This window comes from Cygnus atratus, chromosome 3, assembly GCF_013377495.2.
Source record: "Cygnus atratus isolate AKBS03 ecotype Queensland, Australia chromosome 3, CAtr_DNAZoo_HiC_assembly, whole genome shotgun sequence".
NCBI classification, from domain to species: Eukaryota; Metazoa; Chordata; class Aves; order Anseriformes; family Anatidae; genus Cygnus; species Cygnus atratus.
Window position 1 is genome coordinate 119,261,961 of NC_066364.1, and position 27,550 is coordinate 119,289,510.

At 40.6% G+C, this 27,550-nt stretch overlaps 1 protein-coding gene across 1 annotated transcript in view; it reads left to right on the top strand.

Annotated features, from left to right (window-relative positions):
- Positions 1–415: 415 nt before the first annotated feature.
- ZC3H6 (zinc finger CCCH-type containing 6) overlaps positions 416–27,550 on the top strand; it is a 31,230-nt gene continuing 4,095 nt past the window's right edge. Inside the window, 10 exon segments of the mRNA XM_035565387.2 lie at positions 416–1,008; positions 14,281–14,461; positions 15,886–16,011; positions 17,588–17,843; positions 19,773–19,891; positions 22,734–22,850; positions 24,370–24,481; positions 25,096–25,205; positions 25,960–26,213; positions 26,850–27,370. Coding sequence (XP_035421280.1) covers positions 917–1,008; positions 14,281–14,461; positions 15,886–16,011; positions 17,588–17,843; positions 19,773–19,891; positions 22,734–22,850; positions 24,370–24,481; positions 25,096–25,205; positions 25,960–26,213; positions 26,850–27,370 — 1,888 coding nt within the window. The 5' untranslated portion in view covers positions 416–916.

Genomic DNA, 27,550 nt, shown 5'->3' on the forward strand with positions numbered 1-27,550 from the left:
CGGCGGGGCCCCGCCCCCCTGCTGGCAGGCGCGCGCACACGTCGCCCGCGCAGGGCGGCGGCGGCGGCCGGGGGGGCGGCGGGGGGGCGGGTCCCGACGTCACGGGCGCGTGACGAGCGGCGCGCCGCCGCCAATGGGCGCCGCGTCCGGCGCGGTGACGTGCGGCGGCGGCAGCCAACGGCGCGGCGCGGGGGGCGGGGCGGCGGCGGCGGCGGAGGAGGAGCCCGAGCCTGAGGCGCAGCCGGAGCCGAGCCGGAGCCGGATCCGGAGCGTGCCGCGGGCGGCGGCGGCGGCCAGCGCCAGGCGACGCCGTCTCGGCCCCGACGGGCGCGGAGGACGCAGTGGTGGCGGCGAGCCCGCGGGCCGGGGCGCTGAGCGAGCTGGGGGCGGCGCCGGGGCCGCTGCTGCCGCCGCCGCCGTCGCCGCTGCCGCCGGGGTCGCTGCTGCCGCCGCCGCCGCCGCTGCCGCCATTTTGTGAGAGTGCCTCGAGCGGGCGCCATGTTTGTAAGGAAGCAGTAGGGCAGCCATCTCCGGCCACCAGCATCTCCCCGCCCCGTGTGTGTGTCCTCTCGTTCTCCTGTGCCCCGGGCCTGCTCCTCCGAGCCGCCGCCGGCTCCTCCGAGCCGCCGTCGCCGCCGCCTCCGCCTCCTCCCGCCCGCGCGGGGCGGCCGGGCGCAGCCTGGGCGGCCTCGCCCTGCGCTGAGTGCCCGTTAGTGTCCCACTAGGTAACCGTGAGTGCGACCTTCATCGTCTCTCCTCACTGGGGGACCGGCCCTCCTCCTCCTCCTCCTCACCGAGCCGCCCCCAGAGCGGCCGTGCGCGCCGCCGCCGCCTCCTCCCTCGGCACCACGGGCAGCGGCAGTGTCCTGCCTTCCTCCACCTCCCTCCTCCTCCTCACCACACCACGGCCAGCACGATGGCCTTTGAAAGCCTGTTCTCCAAACCCCCAAACCCAGTTCTTGACCCAAACATGCCCGACTCTGACAGGCAACATGCAGGGGACGAAAGGTCGAGTAACATTCTTCTCTCTCTCCGCTTCTCATAATGGTGATACTAGTGGGGTGATGGTGGTGATGATGATGATGATGATGCCGGGTGTTAATGTGCCGAGGGGGTTAACGATGGCGGTAGATTTGCGGGGCAGGTCACCTCCAGGCTGCAAGGCTGGGGTGAGGGGGGCGGGGGGCCGGGGGGCTCACGGGGCTGCAAGGGCATTGTTAGCAGGGTTTTATTTTCTCGAATGCATGCCTTTTATACATCTTCATTTATTTATTCTGCCTGGGAAGGGGGGCTGTTTTCCATTTCTTTCCATAAATTGCACTTTCCAGCGGGTGTCTGTTGAATGTCACCATTGTTCTTTTTCTCCCTTGCCCTGGTGCTGCTAGTCAGGTAGGAAGGGGTGTTCTGAGTTTCTTTTTTTCTTTTTTTTTTCCACATTGTTTTTGTTTATGAAGAATCTCACCAGGTCCATGTTTAACGTCATTTTCTTGCCAGATTACACCTTACACGTTTAACTGGATCTTTTTTTTATGCAGATTAAGGTCTGACTGACGTTATCTTTGCCACCTCTCAGTCCCCATGCGCAGAAAGCCAGAGTCCTGTTCCTGGTGAAAGGACCTCTGTTCCTCCCTCCCTCCCTTTCTCTCCTGCAGCTGCTGGAAATTAAAATCCTTTCTCCAGGCAGCTCTTGGCCTTCCTAACTAGTTCCAAAAATACTGTTTCTGGGTGACAGCTACCAGTCCTTCAGCGTACATCTACTCACAGCGTTTGTAACACAAGTGCAGGAGTTAAAATGACTGTTTTTGACAGCCACCTTTCAGTTCTGTCCGCCCCACACAGCTCCACAACCATGCTTGGTACTTGTTTCAGAGGACTGAAAAACACCTAAGGGTCTGTGAGCGAATGTAACAGTTCCCTCACTGGAGAAAGAGTCATAAATTCTGTGTTATAAAAGGGGAAATGGAGGGCCGTAGGAGTTGACCAACTGGTCCAAAAATCATACTGGGATTTAGCGACTGGTTCAGGGCAGACCTCGGAGCTTCTGATTCCTGCTCCTAGCTTCCTAAGTTTAATTTTGAAATAGCATAAGCTGTGTCTCACTGTGTGTTCCAAAAGCGATATGTAAAAAGCAAAAGAGTAATGCACTGGGATGGCTGAAGATACAGCATAGACTTGTTATGTCATTTCAACAGTAGCAGTAGAGATGTGTTAGGGTGTAGGCATTCCTAGGTCTGTGACTTTTTACTGAAGATGCTGTTTCAGGGATTGAAGATGCTTTGTGTTTTAAAGTTCTCATTGAGGACGAGCACAAAAAAGCTTCATCCACACTTCTGCTAGAAGCATATTTTTTCTAGTTTAGAGTTCCTCATGTGATGTTGACAAACAGAGTTCCTCTTACCAGCTGTTCTCACCAGTGCACTTGTCCTTACACTGGTAAATTATGAAATAGAATAAATAAGTGCTACTTAGTAGCCTGATGTACTTTTAATACATTTTTTTATAAATATTGCTTTATAATGCTTTAGTTTCAGAAGAGCAGAAGACTAACAAAAACAAATACCTTTTAAATAATACTTTTTATCAGCAAGACTTCTGGAAAACTTCTGTCCTCTGACCTGAGATGTGTATAGTAAACCAAACTCTTAATACACCTAGAGTGTTATTAAAAAAAAAAGCCCTAAATATAAGTATTGGTATTGTATTAGATATGCAAATGTAAACCTGTCAAAATGTAATATTTATCTAGCTGAAATTTACAGAATTTCCCCAGGAGCTGGTTACTTGTGAGGCCTAGACAAAACCAGGGTCTTTCCCTGCCCCAGAAGACAGGGTTGGCTGGGGGGGGGACAGGACAGCTTTCAGTGGGAACGCTCTTGTAGTGCTGAATTGGTTTGTCAAGTCTCCTTTGTATTAAGTTGAAAGCGAGGTATAATATTTTGGGTCAGTTCTGCAGAAAAGATGAAAGAGCATGATATACTCATTTTCTAAGTTAATGTGAACTGGAGTTTAGTGCTAGTGTTGTGTTTTAAAAGTAGGACGTCTAGTTTCATTATGTTTTATCTTGCATTCAGGTTTTTTGCTGCACTGGTAGCTCAGACAGACCAGTTTACTATTGATGCAGACCATAATAGGAAGGTAGTGAGATCACGTAACAGATTAGATCGACGTGTGCAGCATGAATTAATAGCATTTCTCTGAACATTTAAGAGTTTGGTTTTGAACTGATCTGTAGAGCTATGAGGAAGTTGGTTAGTGCTTTGAGCAGTAGGAAATAGCGAAAAACCTTGCCTGGCTGCGCTCAGAGCATTCTAAGATGGAAGTGTTGTTCTAATCCAGGGTCTTTGTTGTCTTGCTTTATAGAGGGGGCAGCTGATTACGTAAGGAAGGGTTTTCATTCTTGAAATATTTTTAGTTAACTCATTGTGGGGACATGCCCTCTCCTGGTGTGTTTGAGACTTTGTGTACACCCAGATAGCAAGTATCTTGTCATTTTGTCCTGTCAGGTTACATTTTATTATGGGTTGCTTGTTATGTAGGTAATTTTTCATGAGTAAGAAAGAACTCAGAGGCAGGGTGCAGGCAAACTCAGCAACAGCAAATAAATTCAGAGGAACGAAGTCCCCTTGGGATACACGCAAACTCGGCTCCAGCTTGCCATCAGCAAGGCGAGACTGTGGCAAAAAGGAGCACAGCTTTAAGAAAGGAGCCTTGGTGTATAAACTGCTGTGTGTGCAATGAGTACGTTCTTCCGGACATCAGCACGGCCTGCTTAGTGTGATAGTCTGCGGGTATTGTCACACCCCCAGACAGGGCGCTTGCTATTCCGCCTGAACTCTTGTTTTATAGGCATTGTCCTGTCCTGCATGCGGCCAGTGGGGCACCCGCTTGAATGCCTACGTGCCTCAGATAAGACTGAATGCTTGCTGCAAACGTAAGAGTTCAGTCTTCGTGCAGACTTCTGCAGACTTTGATTTTCTGACTAATACTGAGCTGTTACAGACAAGAGAAGGACTTGTTTGCTACAAATAGTTCTGTGTTTGAAACCAGTGCCAGATTTCCAATTGCCAGAAATGCTAGAAAGTATTTTTTTTCTGTGAGTTGGATGGTGGTTTTTTTGTATATATATGTAATTATATATAAAGTGTCCTATTGGTATTGGTTCTTTCTGTTTGCCATTTCTGCTTTACTGTCATTTAATCTCCATACACAGAGTTTTCCTATAGTATTAACTGCTTTAAAAATAGCAGTGACCTAATGATAGGTCTGAGCAGTGAGATGCTAACTCACAGATCACGGAGGTGCAAGTAATGCCTCCATAGCCAGCGTGGTTGCATTTAACATTTAAGTAGCAGGCCCCTTTTTACTTGTTCGTGGTGCAACACAGTAAATTCTGCATCTAAGACAGCTCTCTGATGGACACCCAAAAGTCCTGTACAAAGTTTCTTGAGAAAATTGTCCTGATTTTTGGAAATGCCACTGCAAAGTCACGCTTTTCTATATTTTAGGTTCCTTTTCCAAGAACTATGGAAACCCTCATTGCACACTTCTTTGTTATACATTGAATATCATTTTTACATTTTGAAATTCAGTTGATAGTCACTTTCTTGTTCAAGATAAACCGATTTGTGAATCGGTCCAGACAAACCAGGTGAATAGAGACTCCACCCAGTTGCTCCTTTGTATTTACTTTATTTTCCCAGTTTCTTCTTCCAGCTTTCTTAGGCATTACCTGTTCCCTTTCAGTGTACCAGTTTTCCACTCGTCTCCTTGGCAATCATGATTTTAAACTGCTGATACAACAGGTTGGGCTGGTTCACCCTAATGGAGAACTGCTCTGGGAAATTAGTCAGTGGGAAGCAAAGGGAAAAGTGCAAGTGGCTAGTTGCAGATGGGATGGGTAACAGTAAATTCAAGTCTGTATTGTATACCCCAGTTACATGCTTCCTCTGTTGCTGCTCAGCCAGCATTGTTTTGCAGGCTGCTTTGCTGGTGTCTTGTCTTGATTCTTATGGCTCGTCAGCTCCTTAAAGCACTTTAGCAGCACAGATCGGGCAGTGTTTGTGGAGCTGAAGGGCTCAAGATCTCGTATAATCCATTGTCGTACCATCCAGCCCACCTGGCTGTGAGGCTCCCATCCATATTTAATATCACAGTGGATGACTTGCATGTGTCTTTTATTCTGCCCGTTCGTTAATGCCCTCTGTCGATGTGTGCATAGTTTGATTTGAAAATGTTTACTTGTAGCTGGATTTGGAGACTTTTTTTTTAGTAATAGTTAATCACCAAAGAATGCATTCATGTTAACTTGAAGTTGTTTGTGATCCCTGTGTGCAGCCTTGTAGTGATTTATTGGTTCTGAACATGATTTCAAAACTGGCTTTGACATTAGGAAAATAGGAAATGAAGAGAAAACCACTCCCAAATATGCCCTATGGGCAAACAAGGCTTACTTACTGTCCAGCAAACACTGCAGGAGTGGCAAAAATGCGTCTGACTTGCATGGCTGTTAGTCCTCATCCTCCTGGGGTGGAGGAGGTGGTCTGTGTGAATCTCTGTCACTTCTTGTGCAGCAAGAAATGTCTGCAGCTGGAGGTGGGTAGGCAGCAGGGTGAGAAAGCGGGCCTTCTAGCGGGCTCATTGGCCTCCACTGCCACCACCATTGCCACCGCAGGAACCTGGCTTTTGTCTTCTGCCTCCTGCGTTTCCCCCGTTGTATGGGAACACGCTATCTGTCAAAGCCAGTCTAGGGATAAAAGATTAAAAACCCAAGCAATCTGCTCTGTAACTTTTCTCAATAACGATTTCACTTCCTGGCTGTAGATTAAAATAGCTGTGCATTTGCAGAGTGGTCAAACTTAAAGGACAACTGCAGGCTGCTGTAAGTAACCAGCGTAACGCTGTGGAAAAGGCCAGCATCAGTTGTCACTGGACACTGGCTGGCTGACTGCAAGAACATCATCTGCTTTTTGTAGTTCTTCCCTTACTCATTCATAAAAACTAGCGTAGCTGATTGCTAGGGCAAATTCATGTGATAAATTTTAGACCTCTAATAGACATTACTTGAGACATGTAACTTTTGTGCCATGGAATGCAGCTGAGTTCTTGTGCTCGTGAGGATTTTCTAACAGCACCATGTTAGCTGTGAGGGTGCTGCAGGTTGATCGCGTGGCAGCGGGCAGGAGAGAGTGCGCGCATGGATGTGAGATGTGGCGAGCCGCAGGTCTGTGCAGTCACCTCAGTGAGGGGTGTGTCATTTCACTAAATGGCTCCTGACCAGTGCCAAAAACACCTGTGTTGTCTCTCTCTTGCATCATAGGGTCTTATTGCAGAGGTCAGCAGCATAGGTGCACGTCGCTGTTACCAGCTCCTGTGAACTGAGGGCTGTTAATATGCTGTTCCTACGTGAGAAGATGAGATTTTGGACATCCTGGATGTTTTATGATACCCTATCTCTTTTAGAACTATAATTGCAGGAAGAAGAGGTGAAGGTTTAACAATGCACTCATTTTAGGAAGAAATAGACTTGTGTGTACATATATATATTTGGACAGTAAAATCCAGTTGTCACCAGAAATTAGTAGCTGCTTAAAAATAATTTACTGCTTAATGTGCTGGAGTTCTGATCGTTGGTAATGTTTGGAGTCTTGTTACTGGGTCCTTTCTCTACAGCAATTCTCTGTGTACAGGAAGTAAAAGGGAGAGGTTTGCAACTTTCACTTTTTTGTTCTGTATACTTTTTCTAGTGTTGGTAATGCTTTTGGAAATTCTTGGTTATTAATGTTCTCTTTAAGGCTTATTCTAATAAGCAAAGTCAAGGGCATCACATTGTAAAACAAAACTAAATTTCTAAATGAGACCTTTCCTCAGCTATGAATTAAACCTACCAGAAATGAACTTAACAGAAAATAATGTTTGATGATAAAGTTTTCCATTTTGGTTGTATGATGTTGTTCCTGTAAGTTCTTAAAGCATACAGTAGCATTCTTTAGATTCTCACATGGCACCTGCTGTATTTGCATGTATGCCAAGTAATTGCATTGGGAGGATTGAAAAAACAGTCCCAAGAGGGGAAAAAAACAACTTCCAGTTTCCTCAAAATACTTCAGAGCTCCAATCGTTAGCATACTGAGAAGATGCAGCTAGTTTTGTGTATCTTGGGCTTCAGGAGCTTGAGTCATAAATCTTTGAAGACAGAGGATGCTGTTTGTAAAACTGAGGGGGGTAAGGGCAAGAAAGGTAAGTTAAAGCCAAGTTTGAATGTTAGGTGTTACCCTGGAAGTACTGGAGTGGTGGTGGGTTACTTTACGTGTGGATTTCTGTTTTCCATAACCAAAGAATCGTCTAACTGGTCTTTCAGTGATTTTACCAGGCTGATTCTCCTCTAAAAATTACTTGACTTCTGTGCCTCTCTAATCCATTTTGGAGATGTGCTAGAAATACACTTGGGGCAGTGGAAATGCTTTATAGGTTTATTCCACATATCCATCAAGTTCCAAGTGTCCAGGGATCATGGAAGAGGGAGTGATCCATCAGCAAGTTTAGTTCTTTCCCCGGCCTTTGGAGATGAACCAAGTTTTGTTGTGCAGGGCTCGTAGGACAGGATCGGTGCCAGAGTGCTGCCTTCGGACAGGCTTTGTTTAGCTCGTGGTGTTTAGGTGATGTTAGTTTTGCATTGCCTGTGTTTTGGACAGCAAGACTGCCTTTGCTGTCCCGTGGCTTAGGAGGAAATAGCAGTACCATTTGGCAATGTGGTTTAATCACTAAGCTTCTCCAGGGCTCCTTGTGAGGAAGTTCCAGTAGGTGATGCTATGGTAGCCAAACAACCTCCCAGTCACTTACACTGGGTATTTCAGGAAGTCACTTTTGTTTCCCTTCCAGAAGGACTTAAATTGCAGTAGGAAACGCCCGGCTGCGAGGCCTGCTGGGGGCAGCAGTGAATGGCTGCCTCGCCTTGGGGTAGGCCACCTTGTGGGACGTTTCTTCCAAGCGTGCTTCTTCCCAAGTAGGGCTTCGGTGCTCGGGAGGGTTCACAGCATAAGGAATACAAAAATAATTGGTGTCCCCTTTTAAGGTGGTATACTTTCACTAGGGGAAAGCTGTAGTTTTTCCATGCCCTTACAAGTTGGATCCTGTATTCCAGCTGTCCTTTGTGGGAACTCATGAGGAGAATCTGTGTTACCTGTTGCTTTTTATTAACGCTTTGTCTTGCAGCTTCCAAATGTGTGTAGGGGTGGTATCAAACAGCTTGGGAATCCTGCTGTTTTTAATGCATGTCTGCATTGTGAAAAACACATACAGCACTGCCTATTCAGTTTGCAGTAGTATGTGTGGAATCTAGCTAAGCATGACGTTCTCATAGCTTCACTGCAAAATCCTTCTTTGCTCTGATATTTTTCTTTCCCTAGGGAATCTAGAGGAATATCAAATAAAGAGACAAAAGATGTGTCAGGTTTAGCTCAGCCTTCGCAAATACAAGTATAGAATCCAGGAAAGTAACACATGGCAGAAGTTTTAAAAAATAAATAAAATGCCAGTGTGTATTCCCTCAACGTACAGGCTGTCTTTGTGACTCCTAAGGTATGCAATGTGTAGGAATTGCACCCTAAACTGTTTCCCCGACAGTGTGTTGGCATTATTTCAGTGAACTATCTTTCTCTGTTGTATTGTTCTGTGGGGTAGGGTAGTTGAAAGAGAAATAAAATCTTGAAAAAGAAAGAAGATAAGATGACAGTTCTTTGCTTTTCTACATTAAGAAAATTTTGGTTTTATGTCAGATGTCTCCAGCAATAATAGAAGCATTCTAAGATGTTGTGTAAATCCAGAATATTCTGTTAGCAAGCACTGTACTGTGCAAAACAGAAGTTGATATTGTCTCTGGTTACATCAGTAGTGTGACTAGTTATCTGCCAAAGGGAAAACAGCATAAAGCTAGGACCCGTTTCCTAGAAAATCATCTACTAGCTATGTGTTTTCCAGATGACATCTGTTTGTTGACTTTTATTCCTCAGTAGTGGAAAAGGAGGTAGTCTTGCTTCACATCACTGAAAGCCCTTCCCAAAGCTGTTTGCTGTAGCCAAGTCTGTGGAACACGTGTAGGAAGAGAACTTCTGAAAGGGGGAGGTTCTGCACTCACTTTCTAGCGTCTAGCTTCAGTTTGGATTTTCAATGAAAAAGGAAGCCTAAACCAAAGGTAGTTTCTGCCCTATAGCTTCCTTCAAGCTTTCTCTGAAGAAGAATTAAATCATTTCCTGGAAATATGTTTTAGGCCAGTATCTTTTCAAATTATATTTATCCAGTGATTTTTTTTTTTTTTTAACATTCTTGAAGTTCAGTTCTTGGAAAATTTTAGGATTTTGGGGAGATAATTTAGGCATTTCGGGAGTAGAGAACAACTTTTGTAACCATACCTCTGAAATACAATCCAAAGGGTAGTATTCCTGAGATTCTGCACAGTTGTTTTTCTTAGAAAGATACTTGAGTTGTGCATGCATCCCAGAAGTGTAAATATATGATGGCAGTTCCCAGAGGAACTGGAAAGTGGCTAATGCCTTATTTCCCAGAGAGCATTTTCAGTAGCTGTTTTACTGAAGAGGATATTTTAATTGAGTAGATGTCCGTGACCAAGTGAGTTTAGCTCACTTTGTCAAAATAGGAAAGACTGTTTTTTTTTTTTCCTAATAGTGGCAGGTGTTTCATAAATATTTGCATTTCAGTTATGCACAGTTCGTCACATCTCTCCAGGAGATACCTGACTAATAAATACTTTCATGGGTTATTAAATGATGTACTTCCGAACTTGTCAGGGAATGCCTGGGATAACGGACTTTGTGGTGTTTGAAAACAGGATTTGTTTTATGCTTGGGATAGATATTCCAATGTATTGTCCCTGGCCTTGGTGTGGTGCAGTGGGCTGGCCCCAGGTGCTAGGAGAGCACGGCATAGACTGCAGGGCCCGCTGGGAGGTACGGGTGAGCAGGGAGCCACCCCAAATAGATTGCCTTCCTTTTTTTCAGGGCCTTTATGGGATTGTGTGAGCCAATAACTGCATGTGTTTTCTTTGTTCTTTTTCCCATTTCTTCTCCCTAACGCATCCATTTACTCAGCTTACAAAAATCAGTACTATGGCTTGCTTCTAAGTTCGTAACCACTGTGTATTTTCATTTTTTTATCTATTTATTTATCCATCTATTTATGCAAGGGGGTCAATGTAACGAGGCAGATGGAAAGACCAGATGCTGGTTTCATTCCTAAAAGAGAGGAATCTGAACTTGAGACTTCAGCTTAAAAGAGAGGGAGATCTTCCCTCTCAGTAAATTTCTCCTATTTATTCTCCCCATCTGGTCTTATTGTAGTTATGTAATTTCAATTTAAGGGGAATTTTAAATTCTTTTCTCTGTCGTTAAGTGTTACTGTGGCTTGTCTAATGTGGATTTATTCTTGCTGCTCTAACATTATTCAAATTGGTGTAGCTCAAATGCAACTGTTTAGTATTTACATCATACTACTGGACCAACAACAATTCATAATTTGTTTCGTGGGCCTCTTTGGAAGACTTTCTCTTGCCTTCAGGATCAGTGTACTGGAGTATTGCCATTCTGGTTTCAGAATGGCCAGGCTTGCATGTTTCTAGGTCAGCAGTGGCTGGTGCATACATGTTTTATAGGTATAAAACCACTGCTAATTTATTTTTTCTTAATAGATACAAAGTGATTTTAAAGTACTATTGGCCTAAGGTTAGCGGAAATATCTCTGGGCCCTGCTTTCATTTAATTTCTGCTGCTGCTTTCTCTTACACCAGAACCAACTGTCGAGCAGAAGCACGTTGTTTCAATCATGGTCCCTCAGGATCGTTCCAGAGCAAGGAGCATCAGACGTGGTGGATCATAAATCCTGTTAGGTAGCTACCCCAGGCAGACTGCAATCAAAATGGGTTTAGTTTAGGTGCCTTTTGGTTTGTATGCCAAATCATTTTCCTTTTTCATCTAGCTCTATTTGCAAGTGAGAGCAACGAGGCCTGTGCCCGTCTTTCCTTTCACAGCAGCAAGGCACAGCACATAAAGTGAATGTCATCGTTTTCCGATGATAGCTGTGTTCACATCTTGACTTTAAGTTCCTTCTGTTTCAGGAAGGCAGATCTTTATGCAAATGCCACAGGGCCTGACAAGTTACAGCTTTGCCAGGCTTACGAGTCTGTTGTATCTGAGGTCTTCGTAATGCTTTGTCACTTCTTCCTACTCCAAGAGACCAAATTTCAACAGCTTTAAGTTTTTTGTTGTCAAGTCCAGATTCCATTCAGATACCAGAAGTAATCCTCAGCAGATGCATACCGAAAGGTTGGAGCACTGTGCATCTCTCTGCGCTTTATGATCTTTTGTTACTGCTTATAGACAACCTTGTCCTTAACAAAGATTAAGCCTTGGTATGAAATCTTCAATCTTCTGTTTATGAAGCTGTTAATCTAATAATTCTAGTAGTTTTTCTTGGCTGTTGTACTGAGAGACATCCCAGTGCAATTGTGATGGATGATTTTTTTTTTTAATCCTGTAATGCATTTTCAGTATGTGTTTATGGTAGCAAGTCAGAACGCATCGCAATAAAGAGCTGATTTTTCAGTTGCTCCTTTTAAACATGCTGCAGTACCGGAGTCCAGAATATGGACACAGATGTAGAACAGTTTTCTGCTTAAACTCTGTGCTTTAGGAAAAAAAAAAAAGTATGTATGCGATTTTAATGTAAGTGTTCTGAGCTGCTGCATAACAGAGATGTGAGCAGATCAGAGATGAGGACGGCTGGCTACATTGTTCCTTAGGTACAAAAGGCTTTGAAAGCCTCTGATGCCCAGTTTCTCAGTTGTTTGAAATATATAGAGGCATAGATCACAACCGGTTTAATGTGACTCTGGGTTCACTTGTCTTCCCTGCCTCCCACTACTGCATTTCCAGGGACATCAGAAGATATTTTGCAAGGAACTCAGCATCATTGACTAGGCAAAAACTTCAAAGCTTTATTAACAGACATTCTTGCATTCCTGTTTCATGCAGGATAAAGCCTTTGACTCTTCCAGACTAACAGTACACAAGGAATATTACCGTTTTAACACTCTCTCCATCAAGTGGAAGATTGTTTTGTCTTAATTTTTTTCTTTCTTCATTAAAAACTGCATTTTACTCTGTACCATCTTCCTCAATGGTCTAGATCAGCAGATATTTGCATTCCAAATAACAAATTACTTCCCAGACAATTTCCATCAATCTCAGGGTTTTCACAGTAGTTCATCATTTTGTAAGTAATTTGGTTGATACTAAATATACTACATTGTTTGTCTAAATGTCATACTAAGCTTCTTTTTTTGTTTTTTTACTGTTTTGTATAAAGATGAAAGAATAGTAGTCTCGAATCAAAGCATACAGCAGTGATAGTCTGTATGTGTTGGCAGAGAGGAGCAGAAGTTACCCACCGGCAGCAAAGAATAGTATATGCAAGAGTAGTTTTAGGACCACCAAGTGATCCTCCATAGTAAGAAATACAAGTTAGAAAAGAGCAAAACAATACATAGATTTATTCAACTACCTTTTTCACTGTGTTGATTTCACAGCTGGTTTTGCCAGCTGTTGTTGGCAGTGCCCGCTTCAAGATTTATGATGTCTGTTTACTAGTAAATGAGGATTCTGTTTACAGGGTAGAGATTTGTGACAAAAACCTGAATTTCCTATTTTGAACTTGTATATGGTTTTGTAGTATCTGTGGGCTTCTCCCCTTGCTGCCCCCACCCGGCAGCTTTTCTGTTAAGTACCCGCTGAATGTGGTACTTTCACAGGGTGACGGTTTCAGGCATAATAGGGCTTCACACCATTTTCAGGTAGTCTCCATGTAAAAATACAGTGTTGTGTTTGTGTAAGGTTCTGTGATGTCTACGAAGTCTGAATTCCTGACGCAGAGGAAAGTAATGTAGAAAGAGTTATATGGAGCCAGTTACGTAAGTTTGAAAGTACTGTATTCTTCCACAACCAAAACCCAGCAAATAACAGAAAGGGGATTGGGATTGCTTCAGCAGTCTCACAAAATAGGCTAGAAATAGGGATTGGGCAGAGGTTAGCTAGTGTTTTGTTGGATGTATTTCTTTTATGGCAAAATATTTTCAGGGTTGTTATTAAAGGCTTATGTAATCATATATATAGATTTCCCCCCCCCCCCCCCCCCCATACAGGTAGAGATGAGCACTAACCTTTCTCTTATTTAGTCAGCAAGCACTTGAAGTGACGCACCTTGTGTTAATATTTATATGTTTGTTTTTGAATCATCCTTTGGTGTTAATTCCAATGTAAAGACTTTTGACACTGTCATGTTCATCTGCGCAAGTTATGGTTCCATCTACAATGATTATTGTATCAGTTATTGCTGTGCTGTGTGAAAAGAACCCCTACAGAAGTCAGGGCTAGAAATTTGGAAAAACAAGCAAACAAAAACCAGGCATCTTAGAAAAATAGCATAATCTGTGTGTTGAGATTCCAGCAAATTGACTTCAAATGTTAACTGTTCCCTTCTTGTCATCCACTACCATTAATTTATTTTAAAGATTCAGTTTAACCACCAAAGTAATTTTCCTTTTTGGAACTGCTCAGGCCATTGGCCATTGCACACTAGTTAGCACAGACCCATCTGAAGTTCCAGGAAACAGTGTGTTGAAGGAAAGGTGTGCATAGGACGGTGCATTGTTTTTCCTGCAGTGCCCAACTGCTTGTTTTTCTCACTGCTATTCCTAACTGTATGGTTTTCAGAGAGTTTTAATTGCCTTTAAATTTGACCATATCTGTTCTGCAAGTACAGCAACATAAAGAGAATAATAGCATTGTAGTTAAGTATTTCTAGAAATGGTCAAACTATGTTTTCAGTTTGAAATGGGTTTAAGTGCAGCAGTGGGCGATATATTGAAGCTGTGTTTTTAACTGTGTTGGAGGAAATTATGGAAGAAGGGAAGGTGTTTGTTCTGAGAAGTAAAACAAAGCAAAAAACACACCATAGTTTTATTATTATTATTTATTTTATTTTATTTTGCAGTACAATTCAAGTGCGTGTAATGACTTTTATTCCAGTTTTCTACACAAGAAAATCCTGGTAGTTTTTGGGGTGTTATGTATATTACAATATGCATATGCTTGTGTATGAAAATGTAACTGGTGGAAAGAAATATTGGGTGGCTTTGTTTTTATTGTGCTGTTGGACAGACAAGAGAGATAATATTATGTAATTTTATTGTATTGATATTTTTTCCTCCTACAGAGAAGATGGGGAGCTTGAAGATGGTGAAATAGATGATGCAGCTTATGAAGATGTGAAAGAACATGGTTCAAAAGGTGATGATAAACAGAAAAATGAGAAAGGACATAGAAAATCACGGAAGAAACGCAAAAAAGAAAAAGAAAAGAAAAAGTCAAAAAGGAGAAGACGGGATAAGCATAAGGTTAGAAAACGCAAACCAGAGTATTGAAAGTGCTTATTTTAGTTCCAGGTTTCCAGATTTAGACAAGAATCCAGGAAATGAGAGACGTCTAAAAACGGTATTATTACTGTTTAGGCAGTTTTTGGACTTGAGTGCATTTTTTGAGTTTCCTATCTTATCAATGCATTTCAGCATTACAGAATTTAAGTAGACCTTGACATGTGGCAGTGCATATTCATGTATTTCAGCAATAGTTTGTGTGGAGTAAGAGGTCATAAATCATTAAGTAATCCAGTTGTAGCACATTTCAAATGATAATTTAGAAACTTACTTGTTAGCTTTGACTAAGTGTATTTCATAAACTTGGTTTTCATCAGCTTGTCTTTAAAAGAAATGCATAATCAGATTGTGGGTTTAACTATGTTATTTGTGATACACGTTTTCATTGGATGCTTATTTATTTCAACATTTCTATTAATTGCAGTTTACAAAACACTCACATTTGGGAGCATTTTGCACTTTGACATTGTCAGTGGTTGTGGTAGTTCTGACATAAAAGACCAAAGTGTTAAACCACTTCTGAAATTGTTTATATCTTAAGCAGCAATATAACGTAAGCACTGGCCACTAACAAAGGTGATGGCAACCGAACCACAGGGAGTGAGAATTTCTTTACAATAACAAGCATAATGTAAATTTCTCAATTTCATTTGTTCAGTTTCTTAGCATACTTACGGAAAGAAAAGATTTCATGCCAGTTGAGTGAATTCTTCAGTACACTTAACCTTAAGATAATGCATAGAACGTATTTTAGTTGACTCTTAAGTAAATGCAAGAGATTCACAAAATTTTCACCTAAAAAATTAAACTTGATTGCCATTTTCTACAAATCACGGAACTATAGTGTTCTGGTATGGTTTTGAGAAGGGGAGCAGAAGAATTACAATTGATTTGTATGCAGCTAGTTTCCCCTCTAAATCTTCTACAAACCAATACATCTAAATGCACTTGTAATGGAGTAATGTTGAGTTTTCTCCCAGCAGAAAATGATGGGATGCCAATCTATTCTATAGTCATATGCAAGTTTCTAGATGGCTCCCAGATTTTTTAGCCTTCCAGCAGCATCTCTGCTATGTTGCAAAGAAGTAGGTCTCAGAGAGAGAAACCCTTGGGAAACTGATAGAACCTAGAGTAACCAGATAACCCTCAAGGTTTTCATTCAAAAGCCTCATTGGATCAAATCTCTTTCTCTGATAAAGAGTGGGTCGTCAAACTGTGCGTTCTTTGGTCTCCCCCCAGAGGTGGAGGTTTGTTAGAGTTAAGAAAATACTGCCATATTTTGGGCTAGGGGTCTGTTTAAGTTCACATGCAGCAAAGCAGTTACATAGTAAATTATGTAACAGCATTTTAAGGAGCTATTTTCTTCTGTTTCTTTTTTTCTCCAGCATAACTCCCCTTCCAGTGATGACAGTTCAGACTACAGCCATGACTCTGATATTGAACGTACAGAAAGATCACATAAAAAGAGTAGCAGTTCTTCATACAGAGATTACGATTCTTCATTCAGTCAGGTAGTAATTTTTTTAAACTTGATTTCCCATGTATTTATTTGGGTGCAATTTTAAAAATGTGTTTTTCAAAGGTTGACTTGATCACAGAGCCTGTTCTCACAGATTTCAGGAAGTACGTATAGTTCTCATCTCCTTTGGGTAGATTTCCAAATGTAAAGTGTTATCTGTAGCATGAGCGTAGGTGTTGTAAACAAGATTTATGCTATTTTTCTTCTATCAGGTGATTATTAAGATATCTTTACTATTGCCTACCTCGGATTTAGACAGTACTAAGGAAACAACTCTTGAAAAGTGACCTTTAAATATCTAGAGTTGCTGCTGCTTTCTGATAGCTCAATTTGTCCTGGCTTTTCTCAGTCTGTGCAGCTCAATAGCCCTACTGAGACCACTGGGTGAAATAGAATGCCATTCTCTAAAGGTGAGATAGAGTAGTTAGAGGCTTGTTGGAACTGTATTACTTTGGAGGAGAGGAGACTTTCCTTTTATCCTGAAACCATTCCAGAAACCTCTAAGCCAGCCTGATTTATTAGTGAACTGAAGATCTTGTCTGCAGAAACTGGAGAAGGGACAGTGCTGGCTTAGGAAGGGTCAAAAGAAATATTTTATCCTGACTGTCAGAGACAGGGCAGATTGCATCATCTGTGTCCAAGATTATCAGGATATGGAGATCATGAGGGAAAGATTTTATTTTAATCATAGTTCTAATTAACCTTTCAGAAATTGGATATAGCAAGTTAAATTTTAATTCTGCCTGGTGTTACTAAGAGAGAACTCTGTTATTAATGTAAACATAGGATTCTTGTTTCAGTCCTGCTGACTTTCCCTGAATGGATACTCTTCAAACTGTTGAACATTGTACACCGAAGTAGCCTGAGTTTCAAGAAGCAGCTCAGTTGCAGACTCCACAAGTTAATCAGCTTTGCTTCTTGACAAATGTCCAGTAAATTCTCAAATTTCAGCAAAACAAGCATTAAAGAATCTTGTTGACATGCAGTATCAGTACAAAGTCTCCCAACTAAGTGTGAAAGTCTTATATTTAAAATTGTTTGCGTATTATGTTGCCTATTGTAACATAGTTAAAGTAATTATCTAAACATAGGAATGCCACTATGCATTCTTATATATGTGATCTAAGCTCAACTGTGAAGGATCTGAATATATTTTTATGTGATTTGAACATGTTCTAATCAGTAATTTATTTTTTAGAAGAACATCTTTATGTTTTTAGAAGAACATCTTTACAGACTAGAAGTAGTACTTAGAATGCTTAGGACTGCGTACATTAAAATTCTTTGTCAGCCTCTCTGAGAAGCTTTCTGGAGTATAAATCCTGATGCTGTTCTTTTGTTTAAAAAAAAAACAACACTTTTTTTTCCCTATTTTGATGAACTCAGAGTGAAACGTATTAATTTCTACTGAATAACTGATTTTTATTGTTTATTATTAATGCTTGTTTATGCAGATCTGTAGACAGCATGACAATAAGACTAAAAACAATTGGTTTTGTAGAGCAGTTTGGAGGGGTGGTGTTTGAAATATTGAGTTGCTTCTAAACAATACAATCCCTTTCATACAGCATGGACACGTATCAGGAAATTACATGAGTTCACAGAAAATGCAACATAAAAAAAATGTAAAAAGTAAGGAGTATGATGACTATAGTCATTACAGTGATGAAAACTTTGGTAATTATAACGATGAAGAAAAAGATGAAGATTTTGCCGATCAGCTTAAACAATACAGGCAAGCTAAAGAGACCTCCAGTAGTGATTTAGGACCTCCATTTCCGAAAGAACCAGTGAAAAAACAGGGGATGAAAGGGATCCAGAAAGGTAAGATAATTTGAATTGTTAGCTGTAGTAATGGATGACAGTAGCAGTTGTATCATGCACCATTTCAGGATGTTTGTGTTTAGAGCTGAATGAAGAGAGCTGCAAGCAGTGGCTTTCTTGTGAGGTAGCAGCCTCTCATCCGTAATGGTACGTTGTTTATTGGGAAGGAAGAATATCATATGGTTGCATTGTTGCATTTATTGATGAAAAGATCGAATGTTGGGTATTGTATATGTAGTAAATAAATAAATAAAACCTTACCTCCCAAAAACAAACAAACAAAAAAAAACACCACACGCTCTTGATTATGTAACTGACTAAGGAATCATAGGGCTGTAAAGTGTCTTTCTGGGGCATTTCATGAAAGTCTGAAATGGGACTTGATGCAGGGGAGGGGAAGGAGTATGTATTAGGTGAATTCCAATACCCAGTTTAGGCCATGTGTTTGTGTGTATGTGTGTGTATGGATGTATATAAAATTATGTAAAGTACCTAGAAATTTTGATAGGTGCCTGAATACATTTATCAGCTTGCCCTGTAAGTATGCTAAGATCCTTTTGTTTTTATTTTCACAACTTTTCTTTCATTCAAAGCTGGACTGATACAAATTTTGATGAAAAAGTATTCTGAAAGAGTCCTGCTGCCCTTTTTTCATGCCCTAGTTACACAAACTTAGTTATGCAAGCATTCTTGCTTGCACCTTTCATTTGGTGTGTGATCATTTCCTTAACTTGGCAGTGCAACTCATTAAGCCAGCTTACATCTCTGGTTTCTGTGTTACGAAGGGACTTCTGACTTCCCCCATCTTCTTATATTACTACCTGTTGTCTTAGGGTGTGGAAGGTTAGACAAGGGAGACAGTGCATACCGTTTTTAGAGGTATCCTGATCTGTCATCTAGAAATACTTCACTTATTCTCTTTGCTTTTTCTATGAGATAAAAGGTTGGCATCAAAGTTCATATTTCAGAAACTGTTGATTCAGTCAGTTTGCAAAATTGTCTCCCTTTAACTGCGGCTAAAGGTTTGTCTGCCACACAAAATTTGAGCAGGGTATTGTATGACATGACTATCTGACTAGTTCTCAAGAAAATGCGGTGTTACACAAAGCTAGTAAGCTTTCTTTCATTTACTACTGGGGTGATCTTTTGTGTTCTATTTTGGTTCAGAACAAAATAAATTGGCAAAAGATTGTTAGACTCTACTTAGCTGAGACAAAAGTGTTTTTCATGTGCTGTTTGGTAATGCTGCTTCAAGATCTCTGTCTGCAAGTCACCTGGAATCAGCCTTGCTGTTGTGGGGTGGCTGCCACCTGAAGCAGATGTGATGATGTCTGCAGAGCTTTGTTTTTCTTTGGTTTTAAGTTAATGAGAAAGCAGATGTCTCCATGTTTTTAGCTGAGGCTATGACTACTGGCATGCTGATAGCTATAAAAGTACTGCCTTGAGGCTTCTAAACAGTTGTCATTAAATATTATTGCATTCAAAGTTGTTCTGTTATATTTCTTAGGTTATGATCTCTAGTTTCTTGGATGTTGTGATGCATATGTGTGCACCTGGGTGCCAACTGTACTGGTTAGTTCTGTGTTCAGAAAGTGCCCAAATAGCACACAAATATTTTAAGTGTTTGGGCTAGTTAGAAGTCACGTGTTTGCACTTCTAATTGTGAGAAGCTGCTTTGAATGAGATTAATTTTATATTCAGTTTATCAGTCTGCTATTGATTTGAAGAGCTTTTCAAAGAGCAGGCAGTTGCATAGAATTATAACTGGTTGGTGTAGTTCTACTTGCCAAGTCATGATTCAAGACACTATTTGGGAATTCAGACTGCAAAAAGATAGATATTCAGCTTTATATTTGTCTGCATTTGTTGTCGCTAGGTAACTGTCTGTACTTTCTGAGGTAATTTAAAAAGGTCATTGCTGTTTTTCAGGTATTTCTCAAAGAGGTAATAATTACAATGTTGGTCGAGGGCGTGGAATGCAGAAGAAATTGAAGCGTAAAGATCGTGGAAGGGGAAGAGGCAATAAAGGATCTGATGGCTTCCATGAGGTATGTGGAATTAAAGTTGAATTTCTAATGCAGTTGTTTCAAATGACTGGACATCTTGTTTTAACAGAAGACTATTTAAAAGTACATGTTTTTTCACTTTTTGTTCTCTTCTCTATAAAAGTCAGTTCCCTTACTAGAATTTTCCTGCACTTGATGTACAAAGTACAGTTGATAACTTAAACTAATAGATCGTTTTCTTGTTTTTCTTGGAAATAAGAAAAACTAACAGAAGTGGTTTATGAGCTTTGATTTTGAACGGCATATGAGCTTCCATGTTAACTGTTTCTAAAAGATGACATTTTGCTACTACCAATTCACCTCAGTTTTTTCAGTGGAGAAACTGGCTGCCTTCAAATGTTTTGCTAATTTTCTTCTGAATCATGAAGGATTCTGCTTCTTTCCAGAGCTATGATGGTGGAAATGGAAATATATATGACCTTGGTTTTCGTTTAGTAATTATTTATTACAGGAATTACCAATTATTGTTATAGGAATTAGAGGAAAACTTGGTGTTTGATATTGCCACGGTATTAATAAATTTGTCACACCAATCTTCAACTATCTAAATGAAAAAAAAAATACAAAATTACTGATTAAAGAATCAAATCCATCTATGGCTGAAAAACATCGTTTAAGCAAAATCCCATTTAAATGTATACAGCACATTGAGATCAGATTCTGAGGCAATGGTAGTTTATCTATCTCCCTAAAATATCTGCGGCTCTCCTCCCTCCTGCACTGAAGAATGCATGTGGCTGGCTTCTAGCTGATGCAGTAATGCGTAGTTCAGCCATGGTAATTTATCTCTGTGCTCTGCAGATGGCCCAGCTCTCGGGGACTCCTGGGTGGTCCAGATCAGATTTTCCTTTCCCTGCCCTGTATGTGGTAGGGTGAAGGGCAGCCATTTGATCTGTTAGGACGATGCTTGTTCGTAGGACTCCTCCCTCCTGGTGCTGCCGAACATGCCCTGTCATCCAGCTCTGTCTCCAAGCTGTGGGGAAGGGTGGAGACGAGGAGGCAGCTGCAGGCAGGCCCCAGCAGGGCTAGGAGACAGAGAACAAAAAGCTGGGCTCCTGGCTGCAGCGAAATTATGAATTCTGCCACACAGATGCCGAGTTGTGTGGTGGGGTGACTGATGAGATTCTTCTGCCATGCAGCTGCGTCCCTGGGACTCTCAGTGACACAACTGGAGCATTTCAACCTTCCTCGAGCTGTTGTTTCAAGTGCTTGAGGTGTGGGATGGTAACTGGCTTTCAGTGCTCTCAGAAAGGCTTGGGGCATTGTTTTCATTTGGTATTTGAATTAATCTTGAAGAGGATCAAGTACTGGATTCAGAACTTCTTTGTTTGGGGCAGCTGAGATTTCTCTGGATTTAATGTGTTCCGAGTAGAGATGGAATCTCCACTGATCCAGGAGTGGTGTTCCTAGCTCGAAGCAATGTTCAAGACATTGCTTCTCAACATCAATAAAATCCGCTAATCATTCTTAGTGTTAATGTTTTGTGACATTGCTTAATTTGCCAAGCAAACTGAGTGCAGACACAGGGTGTGCTGATGCTCATGTTTTTGGTTTGATTGTCATGAAGAACCACATCCATTCCATTTCAGAAGTTCCTACTCAGCAGTCAGATCCCTGTTCATTTCTGTGGAAATCAGAAATTGGAAAAGCTTAATTGCCCTCTATTGGCAGATCAGTAGGCGACCACCTATCATTGCAAATAAGGCATAAAAATCACGTGAGAAGCAGGTAGAGGGGAAGGTTAGACTAAATATAGCTTTGTAGCTGAGGTGGTAGCCTGGATATCTGGATGATTGTTCAGCTTCTGACTCTGCTACAGGCATTACTACTATATTCACGTACAAATTTTTTAAAATTGTAAAAACAGAAAATAAATTTGTTTGAACTGAACACCACGCATGGTGGTAACATGGGGTGATAAGTAGATTTGTGAAGGAAATGCAAAGATGAGGTGGTTGATGGTTCGGGATTTTCTCAGCAGCAAGAGCTCATGCACCACCAGTGCTGCTGCTCAGTCCCCTCTGCTGCTGTCTTCCCAGAAGCACTGGTGAATCGCCATTCCTACCCACGTGCCTCAAGTCTCCCCACTCATCACATGGGGAAGCAGCTCTGTCACAAAGTGCAGTGCAGTTTGGGTAGAGAACAGAAAAACCACAAAAAGGTGGACCCTGAGGGAGGCATTCTGGCCAGGGTACCTGGTGCTGGAACAGGGTGTTGTCTTTCTCATCTCTCTCTGTAGGGTGAAAATGCTCAGCCATTAATCAATGTGCTTACCAAGCTGACTGATGAGGTTTAAAGGCTGACTCCTGGTGGCCAACAAGCTGCTAGCACTGCATAGTTCAAGGAAAAACTAAGAAATGTTTTGTTTGGTCTCTTTTGCAACTGAATGTTATTTTACATTAAGGCTTGCAGAGGTGGTGGCATGTCACAGGGGTAGTTACCAAAGCCCATGTGCAGAGGTGCCCTCAATCAGGGAGGTGGGAGCGGGCTTACTGGGTGCCTGTGAGCCAGCCCTGCCTTTGAGTATTACCAAATGAAATGTGAGAGGTAAATAAGTTCACTGAATGGACAGAACATCTGTTGTAGTGTGAGAAGTTTCTGATTTGATTGCATTTATAGCAAACATAGCATTAAAGCAGCTAAGTTTTCTTATGTATAAGTGTGTGTGTTTACCTTTATTTTGATCTGTGGGTATAATATTAAGAACCTAATCGTGGTGTAGTTAATCACATTTTGGGGGTAACTACTGCACTAAATATGCTCTAATACTGTTGCAGCAGCACTTAATAAGTAAGCGTCAGCAGGATGTTCATTTTCCTTACAGGATGGCAAACCAGTGAAGAAATGGGTTAACATGAGTCAGGAATTCATAAATCAGCATACAGTGGAACACAAAGGCAAACAAATTTGTAAATATTTCCTTGAAGGGAGATGTATTAAGGTAAATATGCACCATGTCTGTCGGTATACTTCTTTGGTGTGAGGAAAGGGAGAAGATTTTTGTTTTGTTTTGTTTTACTTAGCTGATGTAAGAAAAACTGACGGGTTGAAACACAGTGTTTTTACTTCTTATGTTTGACATATTTATAGATAAATGCCAACAGAAAATTTTGTGGAAAAATATTCTCTCTGTTACACTTCTACGTTTATAACCAATTCTATTAAAAATGGTTGTTTGCTAATTGGTGTATTTACAGTAAAAACCTCTGTGATAGTATTATAAACTTAGACTGACAATGTGTCATGTAAATCTGTAACAAATCTTACGTGTGGAATCTGTAGATGGGCAAAGATTTCTGAAAGTATTAGATCATTTCTCTGTTTTATGGTACTAGAATTTTGAAACATTGAAGGAATTGCTTAATTATGCTGAATTATTTCTCTCTCTAAAGTAAAAAGTGGGGTTGTAGTAATAGTTCCCCTACCAAAGAACTGAAGTCATCTTCATTCAGCCAGCAAGTGGAAGGCAACAGAAGGAAGAGAATACTATTCAGAGCAGTCAGCTGGCAAGCAAAAGCCCTAGTAAGACAGTCTGTTATTGCATTAAAAAATTGCTGTTGCTTCATTTTGAAGCTAATGCTGCTGTGAAGTTGAATCCTCTGATGTCAGAATAGTTCAGTCAGTTAGAAAATACATTTGAGAAAAACTCCATCCTTCTCAAATAAGTGAGTGCGCCATTTATATTCAGTTCCTCTGTGTGTTTCATGATAGAACATTGTTTCTTTTTCAGGTGGTGAAAGTGAGGGTGAAAATTAGTGTGCTTTTCTGCCTAAACCAAGGGGGCAAATTGAAAGGAATGCATTTTTTGCTGGCTTTATATATTTTAGTATGTTATGCTTAGTTATATTTAGTATGTAAGATGAGGATTTGCTGCCACCTTCAGTTGTAAAACCAGTAGTTGAAAGAGCATTTAATGTATTTTTCCTGAGAATAATTACAAGGAAGTAGAAAAATAACTTCTCCAGCAACTAAATCCTGATGTATAGCATGACATGGTTGACAACTTGATGTTGATTGGACTCCATTTTTCTTACATGGAGTAGTTTAATACTTTGGACTTCTTTTGGTTCTACCACATGATGTTAAAAGAGAATCAAATTTTCTGATTAAGTGCACAATAGTTTGTATGTAAAATATTTAAATATTTGTTTAAATGTCTTTTTAATGTTAATTGCTAAGCAGAAACAGAGAAGAGAACTGGTGCCATAAGACCAGCTTGTTTTCTTTAACCATTGCATATATTCTTTTGAACCTAAATTCAGGAATTCTTTTTCTATGTCTAAGCCCCCTGCCCCCCCCCCCCCTCCCCCCCGTTATTAATAGGAACGTACTTATAATGCTGTGTTAGTAATGATAAAAAGTTGAAATTCAGCTAAGGAGTATGCTTTTCTTTAAACGTAAAATGGAATTACTCAGCATTTCAGGTTTATAATGTATTTCTCCTCTTTTCTTATTTATAGGGAGAGCAGTGTAAATTTGATCATGATGCAGAGATAGAAAAGAAAAAGGAAATCTGCAAGTTTTACATACAGGGTTACTGCACCAAAGGAGAGAACTGCATTTACTTGCACAATATCCTTAAAAAAAAAAAAAAACTTGAGTCAAACTGACTGTTGATATTTACTCCTAATTCATGTAAATGAGTTTAAAGGGTGGCTATGTCTTTTCTTAAGAGACTATACAAAAGTATGTATGGATTTACTAGAGGAAGATAATTTTTCTACTCCAGTAGGAGGAGAAAATATGTATGAAATTACTGGTTTTGTTTAGTTTAGGAAGATGTTTAATGTCTTAGAAGATAAAAAAACATGTTACATGCTTTTATCCTTACCCTTTTAAAATCCTGATATCCATGTACTTTTTAAACCCTGATTTGTTCTTTTTATTTATTTATTTTATTTTATTTTTATTTTTATTTGGAACTGGTACCCTGATCTTTTTAATCACAGTCTTAGTATCTCGTCAGAAATAATGTTCAAGCTACGGTAATGTAATTATTAGTAGAACGCTAAGTGAAACTAAGAGGTAAGTTGGTTATTAGCTTTCAAAATTGTTAAGATGCTGCTGTGGAAAGATAAAGTATTTGGGAAAAATTGAAGGGTAGCTGACAGTTGAATTTAATAAACTTGCCAAACAGTGCAAACTAGCAATCAGCCGTTGTTAGGAATCCTTAACATTTTGCTTACATGAATTCCCTTGCAAGTTTTACCATACAGGAGCAAAATGCTATCAAGGAGATAAGTGCAAATTTTCTCATGCTCCCCTGACTGCAGAAACAAAAGAGTTGTTGGATAAGGTGAGCAATTTGTAGTCTGAACGTGAGTTTCCCCCAAAAGAATGGAGGGTGCTGCTAGAAATTTCCATGGGGCTTTGGTGTTAAACTCTAACGACGCTAAAATTCCCTGTTGCTCTTCAGCGCTGCAAGTCTGTGACTCGGTTCCATACATCAAATTCCCCTTGCCATCCATTATTTTTCAGTCATATCTGACTCACTCATTTTCACAGCTTTTTCTGCCCATGGACTTTTGGACTCCCTTTCTGTGGAAGTCTCCATGTGCTCCATAACAAGAAGCGTAGCTTTGGTTGTCTTGAAGTTAGATATCATCTGACTTCTGAACTCAGGGTGGAGAAAGGAATGAGTTGCCTCCTCTGAATGATTCATGAAATTCTGACCTTTGTGTTAAGTAGGATATTCACAACTCCCCCCAGTTACTATACAAGAGGTCTTAAAAGAAAAGTGACATGGGTTTAACTCTAAAAGCATTATGAATTTTAGAATGTCATTCCATTTCTGTCATTTAAAATTTCTCTTTGAGGGAAATGGACCTCTGTAAAATTGTCCTTTGCTGTCTACAGTAATAATTTTCTTCTTGGATGTGAATTGGTGTCCTATGGAACAAATAATAATAGATTTCTAATTTTCCTGAGTTTGATGCCAATATATACTAGTACTGCAGCAGGTAATTACATTTCAATGGAAAATGCAAGACTAAACTGAATTGCATATACTGTAAAAATAATGGACTCTTTGCTATATTGCTTCATTCTAGGTTTTGAATAATGAAGAGGAACCACAAAATGAAGATGAGAAAGAACTGGAGGAACTCAGAAAGCGTGGCATAGTTCCTCTCCCTAAGCCACCACCAGGTGTTGGGCTTCTGCCAACCCCACCAGAGCAATATCCGTTTTCTGAGTCTGATATAGAAAATTATCAAGATCCTTCAGGAGAATATAAGAAAATACCATCTCTCTTTGAAATTGTTGTGAAGCCTACTGTGGATTTAGCACACAAAATTGGAAAAAAGTAGGTTTTAGATTTTTCTTTAGAGTTCTTAGAACGTGGCTACATAAGTGCGTAAAATATTCTCTTAGTTTTTGTCAGTATACGCTTCTGAGTATATTGTTAAGATAATGATCCATCAAATACTGGCTATCAATTATTTACTTATTTAATGCTTTCCTTAAAAGGATTACTTACTGAGCCTTGACCTTCCAGAAAGCCACTCCTTTGGCTCTTGTTTTGGCTCTGTGTCTGTCTTGTCTATCCCCATTTGCAGGCTGAGCAAAGTTCATTCTCCTTCTAAAGTCTTTTTGTGGTTAGATCTTTCCTGACCAAAGACAGTGGACACTCCTGATGGAGATTGTTGGCTGTGACATGTTTAATACTCTTAGTTGCAGAAAATGTTCGGTTTTGCATGTGCTAATTTAAAAAAAAAAAGTTCTACTTGTAGACAAGCTCAGTGATGTGTTATGAGCTATTTGTAACATACGCAGTTATTCTTTTTGAAAATTATTTTGCTTTCAGATTTTTATCCAACTTGAAAACAAATATATATGAAACAGGCATCTGTAAGAGTGAAGATGGGGAGGAGATAGCTAGTAGGCTGTTTGTAAGTGAAAAATTTTTGCAAGTGATTTATTAATTTTCTTTTGCCTACAGGCCACCAACCTTTTACAACAGCTCATCACCACCAAGACCACCGTTTCAGGGAAATGACCCCCATTCTCAGCATATGTATAATCCAGGTTCAAGTCCAGGGCCAGGACCTGGCATGTCGCAAGGACATAATGGACCGCCAATGCACCCAGGTTCTCCTGGACATCATCCATGTGGAGGGCCTCAAGGCCCAGGAATGCCGCAAAGTCCTCCTATGCAGGGTGTTCCACCAGGCTTTCTAGGACCACAGAACCAGTCTGGTATGCCTATGCAAGGACAGCAAGGTGGTCCACCTCTGACACCACCAGGTCTTGGTGGATCTTACAGCGGCCCAGGAGTTCAAGGACATATGGTGAATATGCCGAGAGATAATCATTGTCCTCCAGGGCCACAGTACCAGCAGATGCCTGGTGAACGGCAACCAAATATGAATTACGAGCCTATTCAGAACCCAGCTGATTTCTACGACAATTATTATTCTCATCAAGCTGTACATAACTTCCAGCCAGCTAATAACTCTGGTGGTAAGGACATTTAAGAATTGTTGTTTCATGTGGTGCTTTGTAGTTGTACAGTGTTAAAACATGGCTTGCAAGCTGAGCAGCTGAAAGAATTTTGGAAAGAAAACCACACCTGTTTTAATGCCTTCACCATATGCACATTTTCAGATGATGCTTTCCATTTGCGTAATATGTTGTGCTAGT